Consider the following 21,924-nt stretch of genomic DNA (forward strand, 5'->3'; position numbering starts at 1 on the left):
AAACATGACACTTAGGTGAGGTACCAGTTCATATTGTAGTTCATGTAGTACACAGCCCGGGATGTCATCTGGTCCCATGGATGCTGTATTCTTAGCTTTCGAGAGTGTGTTTTTTACCTGTATGGCTGTTATTACCAGAATTTGGCAATCTTCCGGTATTGAGATGGGCCATTTAGGGGGTGAGAGGGGGGTGAAGTTGGCACTGAATCGATCTGCCAGGATATTGGCAATATCCTTCAGATCAATATATTTAATGGCGTTCTGTTTTAGCTCAGAGCAGATCTGAGCATTGTCATTTAGATTCTTGACATAACTATAGAATGCCTTGTGGTTGTCTTTGGAATCTTTGTCAATTTTATTTTCGTAACTAGCTTTGGAGGATTTTATGAGGGATCTCAGTTTCTTACTGAGGCTGGTAAGAGTTTTTTGCATCCTGGGATTTTCCCTCTTTTCTGCAACAGTTTCTTCCTTTTGTTGTAAAGTTTGTTTATGGCAGGGGACCACCAGATTGGCTTATTTTTTTTTGGATGAGAGCATCTTGGTTCTATTTGGGATGGCACGATTCATGCATGAGTGGATGTGCTTGTACAGTGCCTTAGTGTAGGCACCCAGAGGAAACCCACATGAATGTAGGGAGGACATGAAGGCTCCTCACAGAAGGCACTCCAGCTGAGAATTGAACTGGAGAACCTCTTGCTGTGAGGCAACAATGCTACCGCTGCACCACTGCACCATCCCAACTAAATAATAAAATAAACAGTTGACGTGGTAGTCAGAACAGGATCTGTTTTCCATAGGTTTACTTACATATCTTATGACAGCTTTTATTCTGACGGAGGTATCACGTATGAAGCCGGTACAGTGTTCTTGCTTCTGAAAGATAACAACACTGCATTTCGTTATATTATGCATAGGATCTTGGAACTAACACCATTAGTTTGTGTGGGTTAAGCCCTTTCAGCAGACACAGATGTCATTTGGTGAGCTGATGACAGTTCCATGCTTTTGGTCATCAACAAACTTAAGCCGAGACAGACTCTTGACATTGAGTTGGACATCAGCAAATTATATATTGAAAAGGAATGTCACCAAAACAGATACCTGTGGGATGCCACTGATGGCCAGCCATTTTGAAGAAATTATGCCATCACTGTATGGGTCATGTCTGAGATCCAGATAGCTATCCAAAGAACCACACAAGACTTAAATAACATTTAGTATGGTCAATGTGTCCATAGTACTGGAGAGTGGGATGGTGTCAAAGGCCTTAGTTAATCCATGTAGGTGGTTTGCCTACTTCCGTCATCTGTCTCAAAGAAATTCATCACATTCATTAGGCAGGACCTACTTTTCAGAAAACCAGATTGGTTAGGATTTAGGGCTTGTAAGTTGCCAATATCATTGTTTATGAAACCCATAATGATGCATTCCATTATTTATAAATGATGATGGTATAGCTAGGTGGCATGTAGTCCTCCAAGCTGGTTTTAAGGCTACCTTGTTGAAGAGAACCATAATAGTTTTCCTCCAGGCCTTGGAAACATATGCAATGAAGAGACTAAGACTGAACAGGCTTAAAAGGAATTCTGTGAAGAATTACTGTGCGCTAACATGGAGAAGAATTACTGTGCGCTAACATGGAGAAGAATTACTGTGCTCTAACATGGAGAAGAATTACTGTGCGCTAACATGGAGAAGAATTACTGTGCTCTAACATGGAGAAGAATTACTGTGCGCTAACATGGAGACAACTCTCTTCTTCCTCCTCCCCTCTCAGCTCGCACACTTTACCACAACTACTCATTTAAGGTCTTCATGATAGTCTACCAACCTTGAATTTCTCTCTGATGATAATTGTTAGATAGAATTTAACTTTTTATATTATACTTATATACTTAATATGTACCATGGCTGTTTAAACCCTCAATATTACTCTTGTATTCTAACATGTTCATTTAGAAGTTGTATTCTGTTTCTTCTGTGCATATACACTTGTATATTAATATTGTATGATGTTTTCTTTTTGTATTTGTTTATATGTGGAGCTTTTCTCCTCAGGTCTCTGCTGAAAAAGAGCCTGCTGCCAGGTCAGACTAACCCGGTTAACAAATTTCAAATAAATAAATATACGGTCATTGTCAGTCAAACATTACAGAGCTCATTCAATTCCTGCCTTCCCTTAAACCTCATTCTCTCTCCAAAATGTTATTCTACCTGTGTTGTTCCCACAATTCCATTTTTTCTAATTTACTCCTGCCCTTAAAGATCCCACTTTGAGTTCTTTTATTTCTGTTACCATAGCTTCATAGGTTCATAGGTAGGTACTAGGCTATTGGCCCAACAGCCTACATAAGCCTAGCCAACAAGGGTCCCTGGCTTACACCACCCAAGAAAGTTATTTTCCTGTGCCACTGTCGAGCAGAGACACAGAAGTGATACCCGGGGTGTATTTCCTATTTCCCATCCACTCAACAAGATTTTTCTTGAACAGTGCTAATGAAGAACTTTGCTGTGACATAGATGGGTAGCCTGTTCCAGAGTATGGGAAGATTCTGGGACAGGAATCTATCCCACCAGCATGTCCTGTTTATTGTGGTGACAAGGTTTAGGTCCCTAGAGTGTGTAATATGGAGGGATTAGGATTTCTTTAGGTGTAGCATGTCCAATGGCTCTGGGTTTGACATAGCTTTATATGTTAGGCAGAGATCACCTCGGAGTAGGCAATATGCTATGGAGTAAAGCTGGAGTTCTTTGAGACGGTCAGTGTAGGGCATTTGTTTGAGGCCAGTAATCCTCTTTGTGAGGTACTTCTGTGGCCTTTCCAGCTGCTGCAGATGTCTTGTGAGGTACATTCCAAAAGGGGCGTTGTACTCTATAATGGGTCTAATGAGTGTTGAGTAGAGAGGAACAATGACCTCTTTTTTCCTGGATGAGAACCCTTTTATGATGAGGTGTGCCACGTAGAAGGACTTCCTGACTACTGTGGCAATGTGACTATCAAAGGAGAGTCTACTGTCCCCTGGGTCCCAAGGTCTCTTATCACACATTCGGTGTTAAGTAGATTGCAACCTATGTGGTAGTTCATGGGTACAGAGTTTTTACCAAAGGAGATGACGCTGCACTTTTGGGCATTGAGCTTGAGGCCATGGCTCCGACACCAGGCATCTGTCTCAGTGAGGCCCTTCTGTAGGATGTCCACATTATTTGGGGACTTGACTATGGCTCCTAGTTTTCAGACATCTGCAAACTTCATTAGCAAGAGGCCTTCTGTGTTAGCCTGTACTTCAGAGAAGTAGATACCAAACAGGAGAGGTACCAGGACAGAACCCTGTGGTACTCCACTTGTCACTGCTTTGAGGTCAGATTTGGAGTCTGCAACTTTTACAGTGTGGGTTCTGTCAGTGAGCCAGTTGGCAACCCATCTTGTGACGTAGGGATTTATACCTAGTTTAGTGAGTTTAGCTATAATTCCAGAATGCAGGGTGGTGTTGAAAGCCTTGGTGAGGTCAAGATAGGCTGTGTGAACCACCTTACCCTCATCTACAGCTTTGGTGACTGCCTCAGAGAAGTCGATCAGGTTCAGGAGGCATGATCTGCCTTTCACAAACCCGAACTGGGTGGGATCCAGAGTTTGGAGGTTACCAATGTCTTTGTTAATGAGTTCCATGATGATATGTTCCATGGCCTTGCAGGCCAGGCTCGTCAGACTAATAGGTCGATAGTTCCCGGGATCAGTGGTGGCTCCTCCTTTGTGGAGTGGGATAACTGTTGCTGTGCGCCATTCAGTGGGTGCACAGCCTGATGCGAGGCTATTATTGAACATGATGTTTAAGTAGAGAGCCCGTTCATTCTGAAGTTCGTGTAAGATGCAGCCTGGGATGTTGTCCGGTCCCATGGATGCTGTGTTTTTGGCTTTAGAGAGTGCAGCTTTTACCTGCGTAGTTGTGATTACAGGGACTATGTATTCTTCCTGTATAGATATGGGCCGTTTAGGGGGTGATGGGGGGATAAGGTTAGCACTGAACCTATCTGCCAGGATGTTGGCAATATCAGCTGGTTCTGTAATTTTCATGCCATTGTGCACTCAGAGCAGATCTGAGTGTTGCCATTGAGATTCTTGACATAGCTATAGAATGCTTTGTGGTTGTCCTTATAATAAGTGGTGATTTTGTTTTCATAGCTAGCTTTGGAGGATCTCAGGGATCTCAGCTTCTTACTGAGGCTGATTAGGGAGCTCCTCCACTCATGGGGTTTTACTCTCTTTTGCAGCAGTTTCTTCCTTCTGTTGTACGGTTTGTTTATGGCAGGAAACCACCAGCTTGGCTTCCTTTTTTTGGAGGATAGTGTCTTGGTTCTGTTTGGGATAGCACGATCCATGCACTCATGTAAGTGCTTATAGAGTGCATTTGTGTAGGATTCAGCAGTCATAACTGTATTGTCCATCTGCATGGGTGTCATGAAGTTCACCACTTCTGTCTTAAGAAGCATGAAGTTGGCTTTGGAGAATTTTTTTACCGTGGTTTCCTTAATGAACCATATTCACTACATCTAGTACAGTTGGTTTAGACTTTGATTTCTGTTTTCAAGTAATTGTTTTTTTTTAGCAGCCAGCAGAATTAAACTCATCAAGACATTGCTGTCTAGGCAATTACAATCATTTATCACACCTCAAAAAATTATTTCCTTAGTTACTCCAATTTGCTCATCAAGTATTCCTAATACAGTAGTCTGCAAAAAATTTCTAAAGTTTGAACACTCATTACGCTCCATAAAATATGTTTCCAGTTACCTATTTCTTCCCCATCACAGTGCCAAAATTTGCAATCTACCAGAGGGGAAAATTCTTTGATGTCAGCTTGGGGTATAAAAATAGCAATGCAAAAACTTCCAAGCAAAGATCCTAAATCTTCTAGACTTTGTTGTATATTTAGTCGCCATACATATATCCTTCCATTGTTAATTAGTGAGTTGCATTTCCAATCTCACTTCTCAATCCTTTTTAACCTACTCTGATTGATTCCTATAGTAATTTTGCAATATTTTACATGCCCTACTAATTATCCCTTTTTAACAACATCTTCTGTTCTACATTATACTAAAACTCTACCAGTGCTGGTCTTTCACTTAGGACCCCCCTAGTTCTTTCTCCTTGCCTATACTCTTGATATCAGTTCTTGATAGGAAAGGCAATCTCTAGCCTGCAGTTCAAATGATCTTGGCCTCTTCCCATTCTATTACCCTCCCCTCTCTGATTATTTGATCCCAATACCTTGGTTGCTTTACAAGTTTTCTCGAGTAAATCACAGCCCCTTCTTGCCCGTTGTCTGTATCCCTAACTGCAGTCATCCCTATTGGCAGAATCTCCTTTCTTCATTCCAGTGTTGGCTTAGTTCTTAGAATACTTTCTGCTACTTTATGAGTATAATATTCTGTATAGTTATCGTTATTCTCCTTAAGGATCTGCATCCAAAAATCCCAGCCTGTCCTTGTTTCTTGAGCCCCCCCCCCCCACAGTTCTTCATCGTCCCTTTCCACTGTTAATTATAGCTTTCTGCTTGTGCTATGTATAGGAGCCTTAACTCTGAAATTTCCCTTCAAAGCAGGTAATCCCAAACCACCTTGTTTTATTGGAAGGATAAGCTTATTTCACTTGCCAGCTTCCCCGTTTGAGATGGAAATTTAGGGGATTGTTATTTGGGTTGTTGGGTATTGTGTGGTGAGAGTTAGGTGGATTCTTATTTGGGAATGTTTTGGTTAGCTTAGCTATGGATTCGGTAAAGAAGGTGTTGAAATGGGAGCACAGTTCACTATCAGTTAAACTAGGATCAGGGCAGGGGTTATTCCTAGATCCAGGATGGAGAAGGGAGTTGAGTGATTTCCAGAATAGTTTAGGGTTCTTGTTGTTGTTGGACTGAAGTTTATTATAGTAGTTTTTTTTGTCCTTGGTAATAAGCTTTTTACTTGGTTGCGGAGTTGTGTGTATTGGAGCAAGGCAGAGGACAGTTTACTTTTCTGGTAAAGCTTCCAGTATTTGTCTCTGAGATGCATAATTTGTTTAGTTTCTTTGGGGAGCCAGGGAGCAGAATTGGTTTTGATTTGTTTGTTTCTTAGAGGGGCTAGGGAGTTAAGAGTATTTAAGAAGATAGAGTTAAAATGCTCTACAGCGTTGTCGAGAGGGAGAGTATTTAAGATTTGCCAGTTAATTTGTTTAAAGATGTTAGAAAAAATTAAAGGGTGGAAGTTGCTAAGGTTACGAGTTTGAATATAGACATGTTGGTGTTGGATGGAGCTTGTTGATCGATGGATGAAGGCAGGGAAATGGTCACTGAAGGTGTCAGGAATGGTGCTAGAGAGAATGATTTTGTTTGGATGGGAGACTAGTATCCAATCTATGATGGAACCTGTAGGATGGTTTTTATTAGGGTGAGTTGTTGAATGGATTACTTGGGTGAAGTTATAAAGGTTAATGGATAGTGAAGGAGATGGCGTGTTGATTTTATTCCAGTCAATATTGACATCGCCTAGAATAAAGGTTTCATATTTTATTTCAGTTGAGGCCCAGTGAAGAATATCTTCAAGGGTGGAGATATTGTTGCCAGGGGAGATGTATATGGAAATTATGCAGATGTTTTTGTTTATTCAACCTGAGAAGGCCTGTTGTGATTTCAGAATTTTTGAAATGAGGGGTATGGATTTGAAGAGGAATTAAGGAGAGAAGATTGGAGTAGATTAGAGCAGAGCCTCCACCTTTTTTATTTATGCGGTCACTTCTGAGGATGTGGTAACCAGGAGGTAAGATTTCTGAGTCAGAAATATGGGGTTTTAGCCAGGTTTCAGATATGGCTAAGATGTCAGGTTGGTTGTGATTAATCCAAGCTTGGACCTGGTGAAATTTGTTGTTAAGGCTTTGGGCATTGATAGTGAAGATCTTAAGAGTGCTAAGAGGGGTAGTGGGTGGAGAAGGGAAAGGGGAGGAAGTCTTATTTATAGTGGGAGAAGAAGAGGGTGGAGGGATGGAGTAGTCTGTGCTGAGGCAGGGGCCAGGGTTTGGATGAATGTCTCCAGATAAAGCTAGGACATTACAGGTGATAGGATTTGGCCTTTGGTGTTTGCATGGTAAGTATTTATCAAGGGTTAGCAGAAATTTAAGAGAGAGTGTTTTTATAGAGATAGGGAATAGCTTGATATGGAAAAGGTGCAGTGGGTTGGGAAGGATTAGAGAGGAGGATATTGTGTAGAAGTGAGAGAGTAGGGAGGATTGAAGTTGGGTGTTAGGGATAGTTTGAGTAGGAGGAAGGAATTGGGGAGCTTTATGGGAGTAAGCAGTAGCAATATACAGAGGTATTAGTAAGACGGGAAGGAAGCAGAGGAGTTGGATAGAGAAGGGAACTTGGGAAGGCATGTTTAGAAATGGGTGGGGTAATTAATGAGGTAGAGAAAGGAATTTAATATGCTAGTTGAGAAGGGAAGGTGCAGAAAATGGATGGATAAAGTTAAAATAGAGGACAATGACAGGGGAAGACTAAGTGTATAGAGGTTTAGGAATTGGAGTGGGAGGAGTAGTAGTGGGTGTGGAACTAAGAGGATGAGTATTATTTGATGAAAGAATTGGGAGGGGTAGTTATAACAGGACTGTGATTGGATAATAGAATGGGGAGGGGTAGTAAATGAGAGGGATGAGATTGGATGATAGATGTGGTAGGAGGGGTAAGTTAGGAATAAATGTAGAGGTGTTTACTGAGCCCCTTATGGTTCTAAATATAATGCAAATAAAGGGGAAAGAGGACACCCCTGCCTGGTTCCCCTGCTCAAACACAGCTTGTCAGAGAGGAACTCAGCCCACTTTAATTTTCACCTCCAATACCTCATATAGCCTCATAATCGGCTTAATAATTTTATCAGGAAATGTAAATGCTTCCATTGCCCTGGTGATAAAATCCCAGCTTACGCTGTCAGATGCTTTCTCTGCATCAAGACCCAGTAAGAACAATGCTATTTTCTTACATTCTGCTTCCCTCTGGATCATCAGTGTTCTGTTAATGTTGTCAAATGTTTGCTTCACGTTCCCCAAACCACATTGTTCTATATCTATCAATGCTGGTGTCACCTTTGCCATTCTTTTAGCCACTACAGACATACACGTTTATAATGGTGGTTTAATATCAAAATGTGTCTGTCTGAAGTTGGATGTGATAGGTTATTACCCTCTTTAGATATTATATCCACCACCGCTTTCTTCCAGGATGTTAGTACTAATTCTCCTCTTAAATACTGTTAAACAAAACCTTCCAGATCTTTATGAATTTTTCCCTCCTAATATCCAAACTTCCACAGGAATACCATCTATTCCTGGGGACTTTTCTGTATATTGGTTATACATCACCATTTTTGTCTTATCTCCTCCTATCCTGTTAGTAATTGAGCCTCATATACCCCTAACCTTAGCATATTAAGTTCTCCCATAAACATTTCCATTTGTACTTTTTATTGATTTCACAATTCTCTGCTTTATACAGATTTTCATAACATTTCAGAAGTATTTCTAATACCTTTTCTGGATTTCTGGTCATTTTCCTTATGATAGGCTCCTTAAGCTTGGCAAAAACCCTTTCTACTTTCTGTTCACTGAGCTGTCGTGGTAAAATCTTTTGTGCTCTGGCGGTATTTAAAAGAAACAAAAAAAAAACAGTTGATAGCAGTCTTTCTAAACTCATGCATATTATTAAGTAAACCTTTATTTTCTGTTTAGCACTCTGCAGTTGCGTCTCTTCTTGCTCAGTGAAATTCCCCCTGTTTTGTAATACTTTAACCTTTGTCAGTCCCAAGTTATTTATTTACCGTTTTTAGGTCACTTCTACCCTGGTGCTGTTTGAGTTATTTCATAGCACCAGCATTTTCTTTCCCATTTATTGTTAAGTTTGTTAATACATGGGGTCCCATATAGAGACGTGTCTAAGTTTTTCATTGCGTTTGCTACAGAAGGGGACAGATACCTTGACGGAGATTTTTAGGAGTAGAAATCAATGATGAAAGTAATTGTATTTGCTATGGAGTCTTCATGATGGGGAGAACTTTTAAATATCCTTACATTGCTAGAGTGTGCCATGTAACACTCCCTGAAGACAGTGCACTTGAATAACCGCTGCTTCTTTCTGCTATCCCCCAAACTATATGAGCTCTATGTCAACTTAAAGGGTATCGCAATCAACACCAGGTTCAGACAAGAATTTAAAGTGCAACTACTGAAACAAAGTAAGTGTGAATGTGCTAGCTCTGGCCACACACCCTAACGCCTTCTCCAGCTCCTTGCGTATCTTCCTTCTTATTTGTCTCTACACACACTGCTGGCGGAATGTTGTATATCTGTATGCAACGTTCGCATCATGCTGCTTTCTTCCCTGAATTTCAGTTTACCGAGATTCTAATCCCGAATTCACAGAATCACGAAATACCAGAAGAGTGAAACTCGAAATCCCAAAGTTCGGAGCTCCTGCTGTTGCGGTGTATGAATGGATGTAAGTTTGCATGAGCGTGTAGGTTATATGCTGCAGTGTATGTTAGTGTGTGTTTTGGTTGTGATTTGTGTGTGTGCAAGGGGCTGTGAAATGTGTGGGTGTGAGTTGCCTGTGTGTGTGTGATTGTGCGGTCTCGGAGTTAGAATATATAAGTAGGGGGTGTGGGGGGGCCCTGCTTGTTTCTAGTGTAGGTTGGTTTTATTTGTGTGTGGGGGGAAGTTGTGTGTATGTGAGTGTATATATGTAAATGTTGGGATTTTGAATTTCGCGGTTATGGGCATTCGGGATTGTGGTGTTTCGGCTTTATGATCTCGATATTCTGAAATTCAGTATTTCAGAATTTTGAGATTATAAAGTAAACCCATGTATATATATATATATATATATATATATATAAATATATATATATATATATATATATATATATATGGATATAGATACACTTGTATACATACATGTATATATATATATTTATAGCTATATCTGGTGTGTGTGTGTGTGTGTGTGTGTGTGTGTGTGTGTGTGTGTGTGTGTGTGTGTGTGTGTGTGTGTGTGTGTGTGTGTGTGTCTGTGTGTGTGTGTATTCAGTTACTTAAAATGGAACAGAATATCAATGTTTGTTTGGTCGACACCATTTGATTGACAGAAAGATGGTCGACACGTGTATGAGATAAACAATCCCCGGTTAGGGAAATACTGCCTTTTCCCAACCTTTGTATGATCCCGGAGTTAGTATATATAATTACCAGGGTGTGGGGAAAGCAGGGGCACATTCCCCTCTGCAAAAATGCTTGGTTTTAGTTTAGCCTGCTCCGAGGTAATTCTCAGAGCATGTGCAGTATGTGTCAGCATTTTATGTTTCAAAATCAGCACTGTGGACGTAAACAATGTATTCCATTTGATTTAATGAAATACACCCATATCTTTCTATCTATATATATTGCGTATTATATATTTGCATTCAAACACACAAGCTACTAAAACAATGAATTAATACACAGCAAGGCATAGCAAGAGATACACATTGACACAAAGACACACACATTTACACACGCTGCTCTTAACATCAGTTTTGTTAACCGAACTCTTCCTTTTCTTATTCAATGAAATTATATGTTCATAATCTACTAACAAAATGAATGCAAGGCATCGCAACTCCCCCCAAAAATGAATGAAAAGAATATTAGCTCCCTCCAAAAATAATGCAATGCATAACAATTACCCCCTCAAAAGAAATGCAAGGCATAACAACTTTCCCCCAAAAAATGAATGCAAGGCATCGCAACTCCCCCCAAAAATGAATGAAAAGAATATTAACTCCCTCCAAAAATAATGCAGTGCATAGCAATTACCTCCTCAAAAGAAATGCAAGGCATAACAACTTTCCCCCAAAAAAATGAATGCATGGCATACCAAATGTCCCCCACAAAAATGAATGCAAGGCATAGTGATTCTCCTACACAAACACATGACTGCAAAATAGAGTTGCTCTCCCCACAAAATGAAGGCAGGGCATAGCAGCTCTCACCACAAAAAAATGAATGCAAGGCATAGCAACTCCTCCTCTCTACTGTCCCTAATTGTGCTGCTTGATTTTTCAAAATAAATCACCATTGATTAAATTCAGTCAATACAAACTAATTTTCATAACTCTTATTTAAAAAAAAGAGACATCCTAATGGGCTAACTGTTGCAATCAGCAATCTGTCTCTCTCTATGACACACACATAGCCAGCCTTAGTCATAGGTCAACTAGGCAGCTGCCTAGGGTGCCGATGTAGTAGGGAAGCTTTTTCAGTAATATGGATGGTGTATATAGACCAGCATGGGGTCACCAGGTGGTGTGGGGGGGAGCGCTATGGAACCCTTTTGCCTAGAGCACCACTTGACCTAAGGCCGGCCCTGGACACACACACACACATGCCCATGCACGCATGCACATGCAGGCACACACACACACACATGCACACAATTATTTTTTAGTTTGTTTATTTTCTGTTTTAGTTGCTGTACTGTCAGGAGGAACACTAAGCCAAGCCTCAGAGGTACCAACACCTCTCACCCACTAGCCATTCCTAAGTGTGACCTCTTTTCCTGACTATATAAATTTACCTAACACTATGGACAGACAATTTCCCACAGTTTTTCCAGCCAGATTTGTCGATATGAGTATCGTCAAGCAGCGTAACAACTGCCTCATGTTCACCGACAACCTTCTACTCCTAGTCCACACAAACTCAACATGTGAGAGATGCAATTAGATTAAGAATCTTGAATCCAGGCTGTCTCACACACCAGTCAGTACATATGACAATGAATGGGTTGGCAGCATGTACACCTCACCTCCTACTCAACCCAAACCCACAGCACACATATCTACATATGCAGAGGTCCTCACCAAAAACATACCTAAACACCAGAGACATTCCAAACACAAAACACAAGCATGGCACATAGAATACTTACTCTGCAGAACACAGTACACATAATAGCTCATACACCAGTGTCTCACCTGTCAAGCCCTTATGGTAAAACACAAAACCAACATATTAGTCATAGGTGATTCCATCATGAGACACACAGATGGCCCTCTCACCAGGCTGGATAAGGAAAAGGTCACGATCAGCTGTCTATCAGGTGCCAGGATCCGCCATATGACACATGCACTCAAGTCATTCAAAAACAGGTACTGTTATGATTCCATCATAGTCCATGATGGTGTGAACGACTTCAGATGTACCTCTCTGGACTATATAAAGAGAGACATGACTGAGCTCTCAGGCTATGTGTCTCAGGCAGGTATGTCCTAGCCTTCTGCAGCATTGTACCTTCACCTAAGATGATGCCTCAATACAAACAGAAAATGATTGACTTCAATAATTGGCTAAGTTTCTGGTGTCATTCTAAGGGGATCCAGTGTCTGTCAGCCTGGGATGACACAATTGACAGTCCTCGATGCTTTTGCCAGAGATGGTCTTCATCTGTCACCCCTGGGATTTTGGCTACTGGCTAAGGCTCTTGCCACCCCCATAATGCCTTTTTTAGGCAGTGTCTAAAGGACAAAATTCCTGAAGTAAAAACTCCACCTAAAAACAACCTGAAGGTTATGCTGTTAAACTCTAGGAGTCTTAACATGAAACTACACTCACTAGAAATAGTCTTCACCTTGGAAGATGCAGACATGTGTGCAGTCACAGAGACCTGGTTCAAGGTTGTGGACAGCACCCCAGCCTTAGCGGGTTACACCTCCTTCCACACATTCAGACCATAAACTGAAGGTGTGAAGACTAAAGGAGGCAGTGTATCAATATTCATTATAGATAAATATACCTCCAGATTGGATAGACGGCATGATTCCCTGGAGATACTTCAGCTGCAATTAACTGCTGGTAGGACACCTGTTCAAGTCATTGCCAGCTAAGCTAGAGGACCCCCTCCATGAATTAGGACACCCACTCTGCCTATTTGGATCTACTTGAGTCTATCAAGATACATCCAAACACCATGGTTTTGGGTGACTTTAACTACCCATCCATTGACTGGGTAAATTACTCGCTCAAACCCACTTGCCCCAAGGTTCCTCAACTTTGTTAACTCCAATGCCCTGGACCAGCTGAGTGACACCCCCACAAGAGGTGCCAACATCCTGGATCTGGTGCTTGCCAATATGGGGGATCGCTGTGGCACCCCTCCACTGTGATGTCTTCCCTGGTGAGTTCTGACCACAAATCAGTCTCATTTGAGTAACTACCATACCTGACCCCCCAGCAGCAACTAAACTAAAACAACTTCTCCAAAGCAGATTACAACCTATTATGGGATGGTATAAGTAACTTCACTGCACCTCCCCCCTCAGATGAAACTGGCAACTATGCCAAGTTCTACACCAATTCTTTATACAAACACCTGTATAACTGCATTGACTCAGACATACCTGACAGGACCAAAACAAGCTCCTCAAGGAAGAGCAAACCTGCCTGCTGGACAACTGCCATTAGGCTACAATAAGAGGAAGAAATTGCTGTCTAAGAGTAAGGTGGAGTGAGCCCTAAACTGAAAACACTCCCTCCTCAGCTTAAACAAGCAAATAAGACTTCTTGTGAAGTCCTCCAAAGCAAACTACGAATCCAAATTAGCTTCCTCAACTAAGGACAACAATAATGCATTCTGTAACCTAAAAGGAAAGGCCTATATTTGTGCTGAACTGGTAGTTTATGATACCACATATATTGAGCCTGTGGACATAGCTAACCTGTTAGCCAACAGGTCCTGTGAAAACAACATTCCCCTCTCCCCGACACATGTACCCCATGACATCACTACCACCTGTCCCCTACCTTGTATCTCTAAAGAGCAGGTCGTAAACACCCTCTCTAAGGCCAAAAACACAGCATCTATAGGACCTGATAACATCCCAGGGTGTGTACTATGTGGGCTCCAACAAGAATTAGCAACACCATTGGCTACTCTTTTCAATCATAGTCTAAACACCAGCTTCATCCCAGCTGAATGGAAAAAGGCCACTGTTATCCCCTTGCACAAAGGTGGTGCTTCCACTGACCCTGAGAACTATACATCTTTTAGCCTGACTAGCCTTATCTCAAAGGCGATGGAGCAAATCATCATGGACCTTATCAACAAAGATATAGGTAATCTCCAAACACTTGACCCTACTCAGTTTGGATTTGTCAAAGGTAGATCATGCCTGTTAAATCTGGTGGACTTCTTTGAGACAGTCACCAAGGCCATGGACAAGGGGAAATTTGTGCATACAGCCTACCTAGACTTACCCAAGGCTTTTGACACTATTCCCCACTCAGGCATCATTGACAAACTTGCCCAGCTAGGTATCAACCCCTATATCTTTAGATGGATCACTAACTGGCTCACTGATAGAACACATATAGTCAAAACAGGGGAATCCACCTCCAACATCAGACCTGTAACCAGTGGTGTTCCACAGGGTGTTCCACAGGGATCAGTCCTGGGACATCTACTGTTTGGAATTTATTTTCCAAAGTACAAGCAAAAACTAAAGATTTGTGACTGACAAAGTTTGCTGATGACTGCAAACTGGAAGTGGTCATAGTATCTGCAAACTATGTCAACATCCTACAAGAGGGTTTTGCACAAACAAATTATTGGTGCCAAAGTCATGGCCTTAAACTCAATGCAAAAAAATGTATTATCATCCCTTTCGGCAAGGACGATGTTCCTGCTAACTACCACAGCCATACCAACACCCTAAGTACTCAGTCAGTGGTGAGAGACGTGGGCACACAGGTTAACAGCAACCTTACCTTTGATCAATGTGTCCACAGTGGTAAGAAGGACATTTTATATTGCTCATCTCATATGCAAGGGTATTGCCTCCAGAAAAAAAGAAGTTATACCCCCCCCTGTACTCTTCCCTCATCAGGCCAGTAATTGAGTACAACACCCCTTTTGGTATGTACTTTTTCAAGCACCTGCAACAATTTAAGAGATCACAAAGTTTCCTCACAAGCAAAATTCAATGTCTTCAGCATCTGTCCTATGTGGATCATCTGAAATCACTGTCACTTTATTCTGTTTCATACAGACTATTAATCCCAAAAGGTGTCATAATCAGCAAAAGCAGACAAAGAGAACAGTTGAAAGAATTTAATAAAATAAAACACAGAAAAAGTTGAGGGCTTTCATCCGTCCCAGGACTTCATCAGAACTAACAACTTTTACTCAAATCCAGTTTAAATAGATCTTCAACATAGTAACAAGGAGAATTCCAGTTAATTAAGATAATTGAATTAATAAAATTCAATTAGTTAACTAACCAAGCAGTAAAGCTGGATGTACAAAACAATATAATATATCCGTCTTGTCTGAAAGACAATAATATTAAGCCAGTTCAGTCAAAACATTCAAGTTTTTTTCTAAATGATGAAGTCCTGGGATAGATGAAAGTGCTCATCTTTTTCTGTGTTTTATTTTATTGAAGTTCTTTCCACTGGTCTAATTGCCTGCTTTTGCTGATTATGACACCTTTTGGGATTAATAGTTTATTTGTTTCATACAGACTACTCAGGGGTGATCTCTGCCTTGCACATAAAGCAATCTCTGACCAGCGTTATTGGAAATGCTGCACATCTGCAAGTCAAATACTCTAAAGACCTTAACCTGGTATGTGACATCAATAGAACATGCTGGAGAGACAGATTTGTCTCCTAGAGGTTCCCACACCTTTGGAACAGACTCCCACGTCAGGTCAAACAGAGCTACTTATTGGCCTCTTCAAACGCAATCTGGATGATTGGATGGATAACCTTAAACTCATCCTGGGGATTCCACCTATGTCCCTCTTGGACAGGGGCAATAGGTGCTGATTGAAGAAATAAGGGTAGAACTTGGCAAGGCTTGTAAGGCCCTAGGGCCATTAGCCTAGTAACTTCCTATGATCCTGTACTGTTTAGCAAATGCATAAAGGTCAGCTGTTTTAACAGTCCGAGCTTCACAAAAGCTTAGTATTCTGCCATGAAAAAAGAGACTCATTTTTCAGTGAGCATTACCTGTACATTAACACCCTGCTAGAGAACGTTTGTTCTCTACTCGGGGTGGCAATGTACAGCTCTCCCATTCTCTAAACAGGACGAATGAACACAGTCTCAATAAGTTTGAACGTCAGTATGAAGAGGACAAAGATGCCGACACTTGCAATATCCATAAATTTACTCTCCATATGGAAATAGTGGACAGTTTTATCCCATTTGGATGAATACTCAGTAATGGTATGGCAGCCATTTTCTGATGAGAAACCACTCTTGGCAGAATGACCATGAATGTTCTAAATAAGATATTCAAGTGTAGAGCTGTATCACTGTGTATGAAGATTCAACGTATCCAACTATGGTACTTTCAATAGCATTGTATGGATGCAAACATTGGACAGTGAAGATGCACAACAGGAAGAAACATGATGCTTTTGAATTATGGCAAAGAATACTGCATATAGCAGGAAATGCCCAAAACACAAACCAATTAGTACTGGAGCTGATACCACCTCAGTATTAACTGGAAGCTCCGATGACAAAACTTCAGCTTTCTTATTTAAGACATATCATGTGAAGAGAAAGCTGTATGAAAACTATACCATATTTGGCAAGGTCAAAGTTTTGTGTCAAAGAGGATTGACCCACAATGTGATGGAATGATAGAATAACTACAGAGATGGAAGTCCCTTCATCAGTGATTAGTCATCTGACTGAAGCTATCTATGAAGTAGCCATGAGCTACCATCAGCTTGATGGCACATAGCAGCAAAACATACATCTGTTCACTATAAAGTAAATCTAGATGAACATCTGACATTTCTGCACTGGAAATGAGTGAGCTATGACTCCAAATTAACTCATCAATCTCCGCTGTGGCACTGTAGCCTGGAGTCATTACAGTCACTGAATTACAGTTTTAGATAAGGAAATGACAAATGAGACTGATGGAGTTCTCAACAAAAGGTTTCATTTTAGTGCATATTAAGTCAGTAATACACAAGAGGGAGGGAAATAGCATTTATAATATTTAATATGAACTATGTATGAATTAAATGTCATTTAGGAGCAATTACCTGCAAATGTATGCTACTGTTTAAAACATAACATAGATTCATAGATATTCCAAGGACACAGAATCTAATAAGCATCCGTACTTTCCCAGTACTCTCCCTTTGGTTGTACCTCATTTACCAGTCAGTCCCAGAGTAAATCTGTGGATACCCATCCAATCATCAGGGTTGTATTTAAAGGAAGATATTGAGGTGTACTACTAAACTTGTAGGGGGAGTTTATTCCAGAGGTTTGGGAAGTGCTGGATTATAACTTATCTCTCTACCATGTTTTATTTTGTGGTTGTAAAGGTTTAAATCCCCGGTTCTAGGATTGGTGCAGATACTGGATTTGCAGAGATATAACAGATCTGGGATGCTCAGGTTTCTAATGGAAGGGTAAGTGAGACAGACATTCCCCCTCAAAAGTCTGTAAGACACTGAATAAAGAGTCAGAGCTTCCAGTCACTCTTGGCAGCTCAGGGACTTTGGGATCTTTGTAATTGTTAGAAATATGTTAAATAAATTTCTTCCAAAAACTCATGGAGAATGAATTCATTTTACTGTTATTTTTCCTGTTGAAATAGATAAATGCTGAAACAAATGTCATTCCCAAATAAATATGGCTTATGCCATTGTGAAGTTGAAATAAGATTCTGTTGACTTCTGCATATATATATATATATATATATATATATATATATATATATATATATATATATATATGGTTTCACTTCAGAAACCTGAACTTCATAATCCGAAAGCCCAAAATCCTGAAAATTCAAAGTCCTGAATGCCAAAATACTGAAAATATACAGGACACAAAGAATGACAATACTCCAATATGAGGACAGACAGAAACACATACAAGATAAAGGATAACACTATTCACCAAATATGGGCAGGGGGGCAAGCCCCCCCCTGCAACTGCTAATTAAATATATCAACTCCAAGATTTCACTCCACAGAAACAAATGGCAGCCATACCATCACGTTTCATGATTGCCTGTTGTAACCGTAGTAATGTTCCCTTTTAACTTGCTATACTACAACATAACTCATGATAGTGTAGTAAAGTGCATTCTCGGAGTTGATATATTTAAGTAGCAGGGAGTGTGGGTGGCACAGCCCCCCACATGGGGGGTGCCGGGGGGCTTGCCCCCCTGCTTATATTTGGTGAAATGTAATCTGGTTTGTGTTCTCTATAGTCAGTATATGTATCCTGTGTTTTCAGTCTTTTGGGATTCAGGATTTAGAATTTTCAGGATTTTGGGCTTCTGGATTATGATGTTTAGGATTGTGATATTTCAAAATTTTGAAGTGAAACCACATATATATATATATATATATATATATATATATATATATATACACACACACACATATATATATTGCTTCATATAAAAATGTATTTTGTATGTAACCTAGCTTCTCTGCAATTTATCTCTCTCTCTCTCTCTCTTTTGAAGGTGCATATGAAGAAATATTAATGAGTTTTTAGTGGTCAAAAAAATATCCACTTTAAAGTTTGCACATGCACGTAACAAGACAATGTCAGCTTGTTTTCATTGGGTGTCTTTTGATGACTTTGCTGTTTATAGCACAAAAAGCATCACTTAATAACCAATTAAAGTATATCAATGTCAACCTGTCCAGTACTACAGATACAAAGAACATTACGTACGAACAGTTAATTACTCTGCCTCCAGTTATCAAATACCCTCTTGACTTGGTTTATCCCTACAACTATAGTTTTATTCTAAATGAGCCAAACAAATGCAATCCTAAGGCTCCATTTCTGGTTCTTCTGATCCTATCACAAGCAAATGAATTAGCCAGCAGGAAAGCAATTAGAGAGATGTGGGGCAATGAAAGTCTGGTACCAGGTGTCTCCATTATGAGGCTGTTTTTATTAGGGATGCCAAAAGGATTTACAGTCGAAATTCAAAGATTACTTGTGGAAGAAAGCATGTTGTTCCATGACATCATTCAGCAGGATTTCATGGACTCGTATGTCAACCTGACCATCAAAACAATGATGGGACTGCAGTGGGTAAGCATGTTTTGTCCAAGTGCTTCTTATGCCATGAAGATCGACAGTGACATGTTCTTAAATACGGAATACTTAGTCAAATTCCTCAATCCTGAAATTCCAAGGAGGACAAATTATTTTACAGGTTACATGGTGAGAAATGCAGTGCCATTCCGAGATCCAAAAAGTAAATTTTATGTTCCTTTTGAGCTTTATCCTGCAGGCTTCTTTCCTCCCTACTGTGGTGGGCCTGGGTATGTATTTTCAGCTGAAATGGCCAAGAAGATATATGATGCAGCTCAAGTTATCAAAGCAATCAATATGGAAGATGTTTTTGTTGGGCTCTGTCTGCAAAAGTTAGGAATTTCTATTACAGAATCTCCAGCTTCCCTGTTTAACTGGGAAAAGATCGAATATGAGGTGTGTCGCTATGCAGGCCTGATCACTGTCCACCATATTGCTCTGGATGAACTTAAACAAATATGGACACATTTTATGTTATCTAGGCACACATGTTCTGCTACCAAAGTTATATAAGCTAAAAGCCAGAACAAAATCTTTCAAATATAAAATGTAACAGACAGAAACTGCTGCTATGGAAATATATAGCAGTTGCATTTATCGACTTTAAAACTGTACATTCAGGATTATTTTACTCTGATACTGCTGGTTTATTTAGCCCAAATGTGAATAGTTACATGGTGGTCGTGTGATTTAAAAAAAAACAGTATTTTCACATGACTAGCAAGTAAAGTAAGAATAACTGTAAAACTTGTTTTTAGAAACATTGGTAACAAGATTTATAAGAAAAATAAATTGCCGTTGGCTGTACTATTTTCATAGCAGTGTCTCAGATGTACAACACAATAGCATGTGATAAATGACAGAAAATGCATATTGTTCCTCTTTTGGAAATAAGAACACATTTTAAGAAAAGGTGCTGCCTCTGGTAAACTTGTGTTTCAGCTAATGCACAGATATAATGTCCCAGGCCTTTGTAACATGAGACATAAGTAACTGTATCATGGCAGTACATAACTGTTACATCATCGCTGAGATCTGATGCAATTCTTCTGCCTCTCGCTGTGCAGGTTATTGAAAAATAAAGGCTTATATAATCTACCCGTGAATATTTTGTTATATCATTTGTTGATTTATATATTTTCTTATTTGTTTTGCCAAAACATATGTATTAGATGTGTCAGTGTGAAATACTGTGCATCATAGTCCTTAAAAAATCATTCATTGGATAGTTTTGTGCTAAATGTCTGCTTTGTTGTAATTCCACATTAGCACTGTGGGTTTAAAGTTATCCATATTAGTGCACAGAAAGAAAAAAATAGTTTTGTTGCATCTTTTGATGATATACCAAAATATAAGTAGCATCTGTGGACAAAGTACCTTTGATTTTTTTATATATATATATTATTACGATGAGCATGCTGCATTTGAAAAAAAAAAAAAATATATATATATATACATATATATATATTCGTTGTCCGCATGTGTATGGTAATTTTGCCTGTAAAAACTTTATGAGCTATCAGCATATGGATCAAAAAGAAAGAAATTAATGTTTTATCTTTTTTAAATTTAAACGTATTGATGGTGTTGTTTAATGACCACTCATTTTATGAATGCTTGGCTGAAGAACATTCATCTCAAAGGAGAATGCAGACATTTTATTTTCAGATTACTTAAATGTAAATATACACAGAATCATTGCTGACTTTATGCGGTATGCCATACAACAGCACAAGTGTACCGATACATGACTCTGAGGATTTATGCCATAACTGTGTTAACTGTTTTGCTAACACAGCTGCTCATATATTTGTTTATTCTGAGATATCTGTATGCAGTAAAGAAGTACATGCTTACTTAAGAAACGTTGTTTTGCAAGCAGTTTGGCTTTCTTTGATAACCATCTTTTCAAAATAATATGACTGAAAACGAGGAAATGTGGTATTATCACAACTGCCTCTTCACCGTTTCATTGTAAGCAGAGCACCCACGTTGTTTCAATAACTGACATGAAAACGCTAAGCATAAAATCATTTCAAGCTAATGTAAATAGCACTATACTATGCTATTTATTCTGTAAAGGCCTAGTTACTCCCACCTCCTTCCAAATTATTCTTCATTCAGGTCGACATTCCTATGAGCAAAGATAGGTGTGGCTGTAGCATTATAGTCCCGATTCAGATGTGATGCAGTTCTGTATGTAATTACTGCACAAACCTGATGTTTACAGCACATGTATTATGTTCATAGGTATGACCAAACGGCTGGTCCTGTAGACCATTATGAGACTGGCCACTGCATTTCCCACTACCTGCTCTTTCTCTCTGTCTCTGTACTGGCCTGAGAAGACAGGCCAGGGGTAAATTTTTAGATCCCATCCACTCAAGTTGTCTTTAAAGACCATTAGGAAGGTACTTTCTTTGTCAAGGAATGAGAGCTTATTCAAGAGGCAGAGGATCCTTTGGGCGAGATATCGGTCCTACCTAATATCTCAATGAATATTTAGGTGCTTAGAGCATGCATTGGTGCTTTTTAATATGTAATAAGTCAAGCAGGGTTAGGTCCTTCACAAACTTTAAGGTCACCACATGAGAGACTCTGTTAGACACAATAAAGTGATAAGGCTTATGTGCACTTTTGATAACTTTTTTTTTTCAAATTGTGCAAGATGTTTGGATATGTACCTTCTGAACAGGGCATTATATTCTATAATAGGCCTGACTAATGAAGAGTAGAGTAGAGGAGAACAATAACGTTCTTGGATCTGTAGGATATAC

General features: G+C 39.7%; 1 protein-coding gene across 4 annotated transcripts in view; it reads left to right on the forward strand.

Annotated features, from left to right (window-relative positions):
* Window positions 1–20,245, forward strand: part of LOC122812351 (beta-1,3-galactosyltransferase 2-like) — a 594,134-nt gene extending 573,889 nt beyond the window's left edge. For all 4 annotated transcript variants that reach the window (XM_044084770.1, XM_044084773.1, XM_044084774.1 and 1 more), the window contains one exon: window positions 18,561–20,245. In XM_044084770.1, coding sequence (XP_043940705.1) covers window positions 18,626–19,660 — 1,035 coding nt within the window. In that variant the 5' untranslated portion in view covers window positions 18,561–18,625 and the 3' untranslated portion in view covers window positions 19,661–20,245. The remainder of the gene's footprint in view (window positions 1–18,560) is intronic.
* Window positions 20,246–21,924: the final 1,679 nt, after the last annotated feature.

This window comes from Protopterus annectens, chromosome 9.part0 (genome assembly GCF_019279795.1).
Source record: "Protopterus annectens isolate FY-2018-M chromosome 9.part0, PAN1.0, whole genome shotgun sequence".
NCBI lineage: Eukaryota > Metazoa > Chordata > Ceratodontiformes > Protopteridae > Protopterus > Protopterus annectens.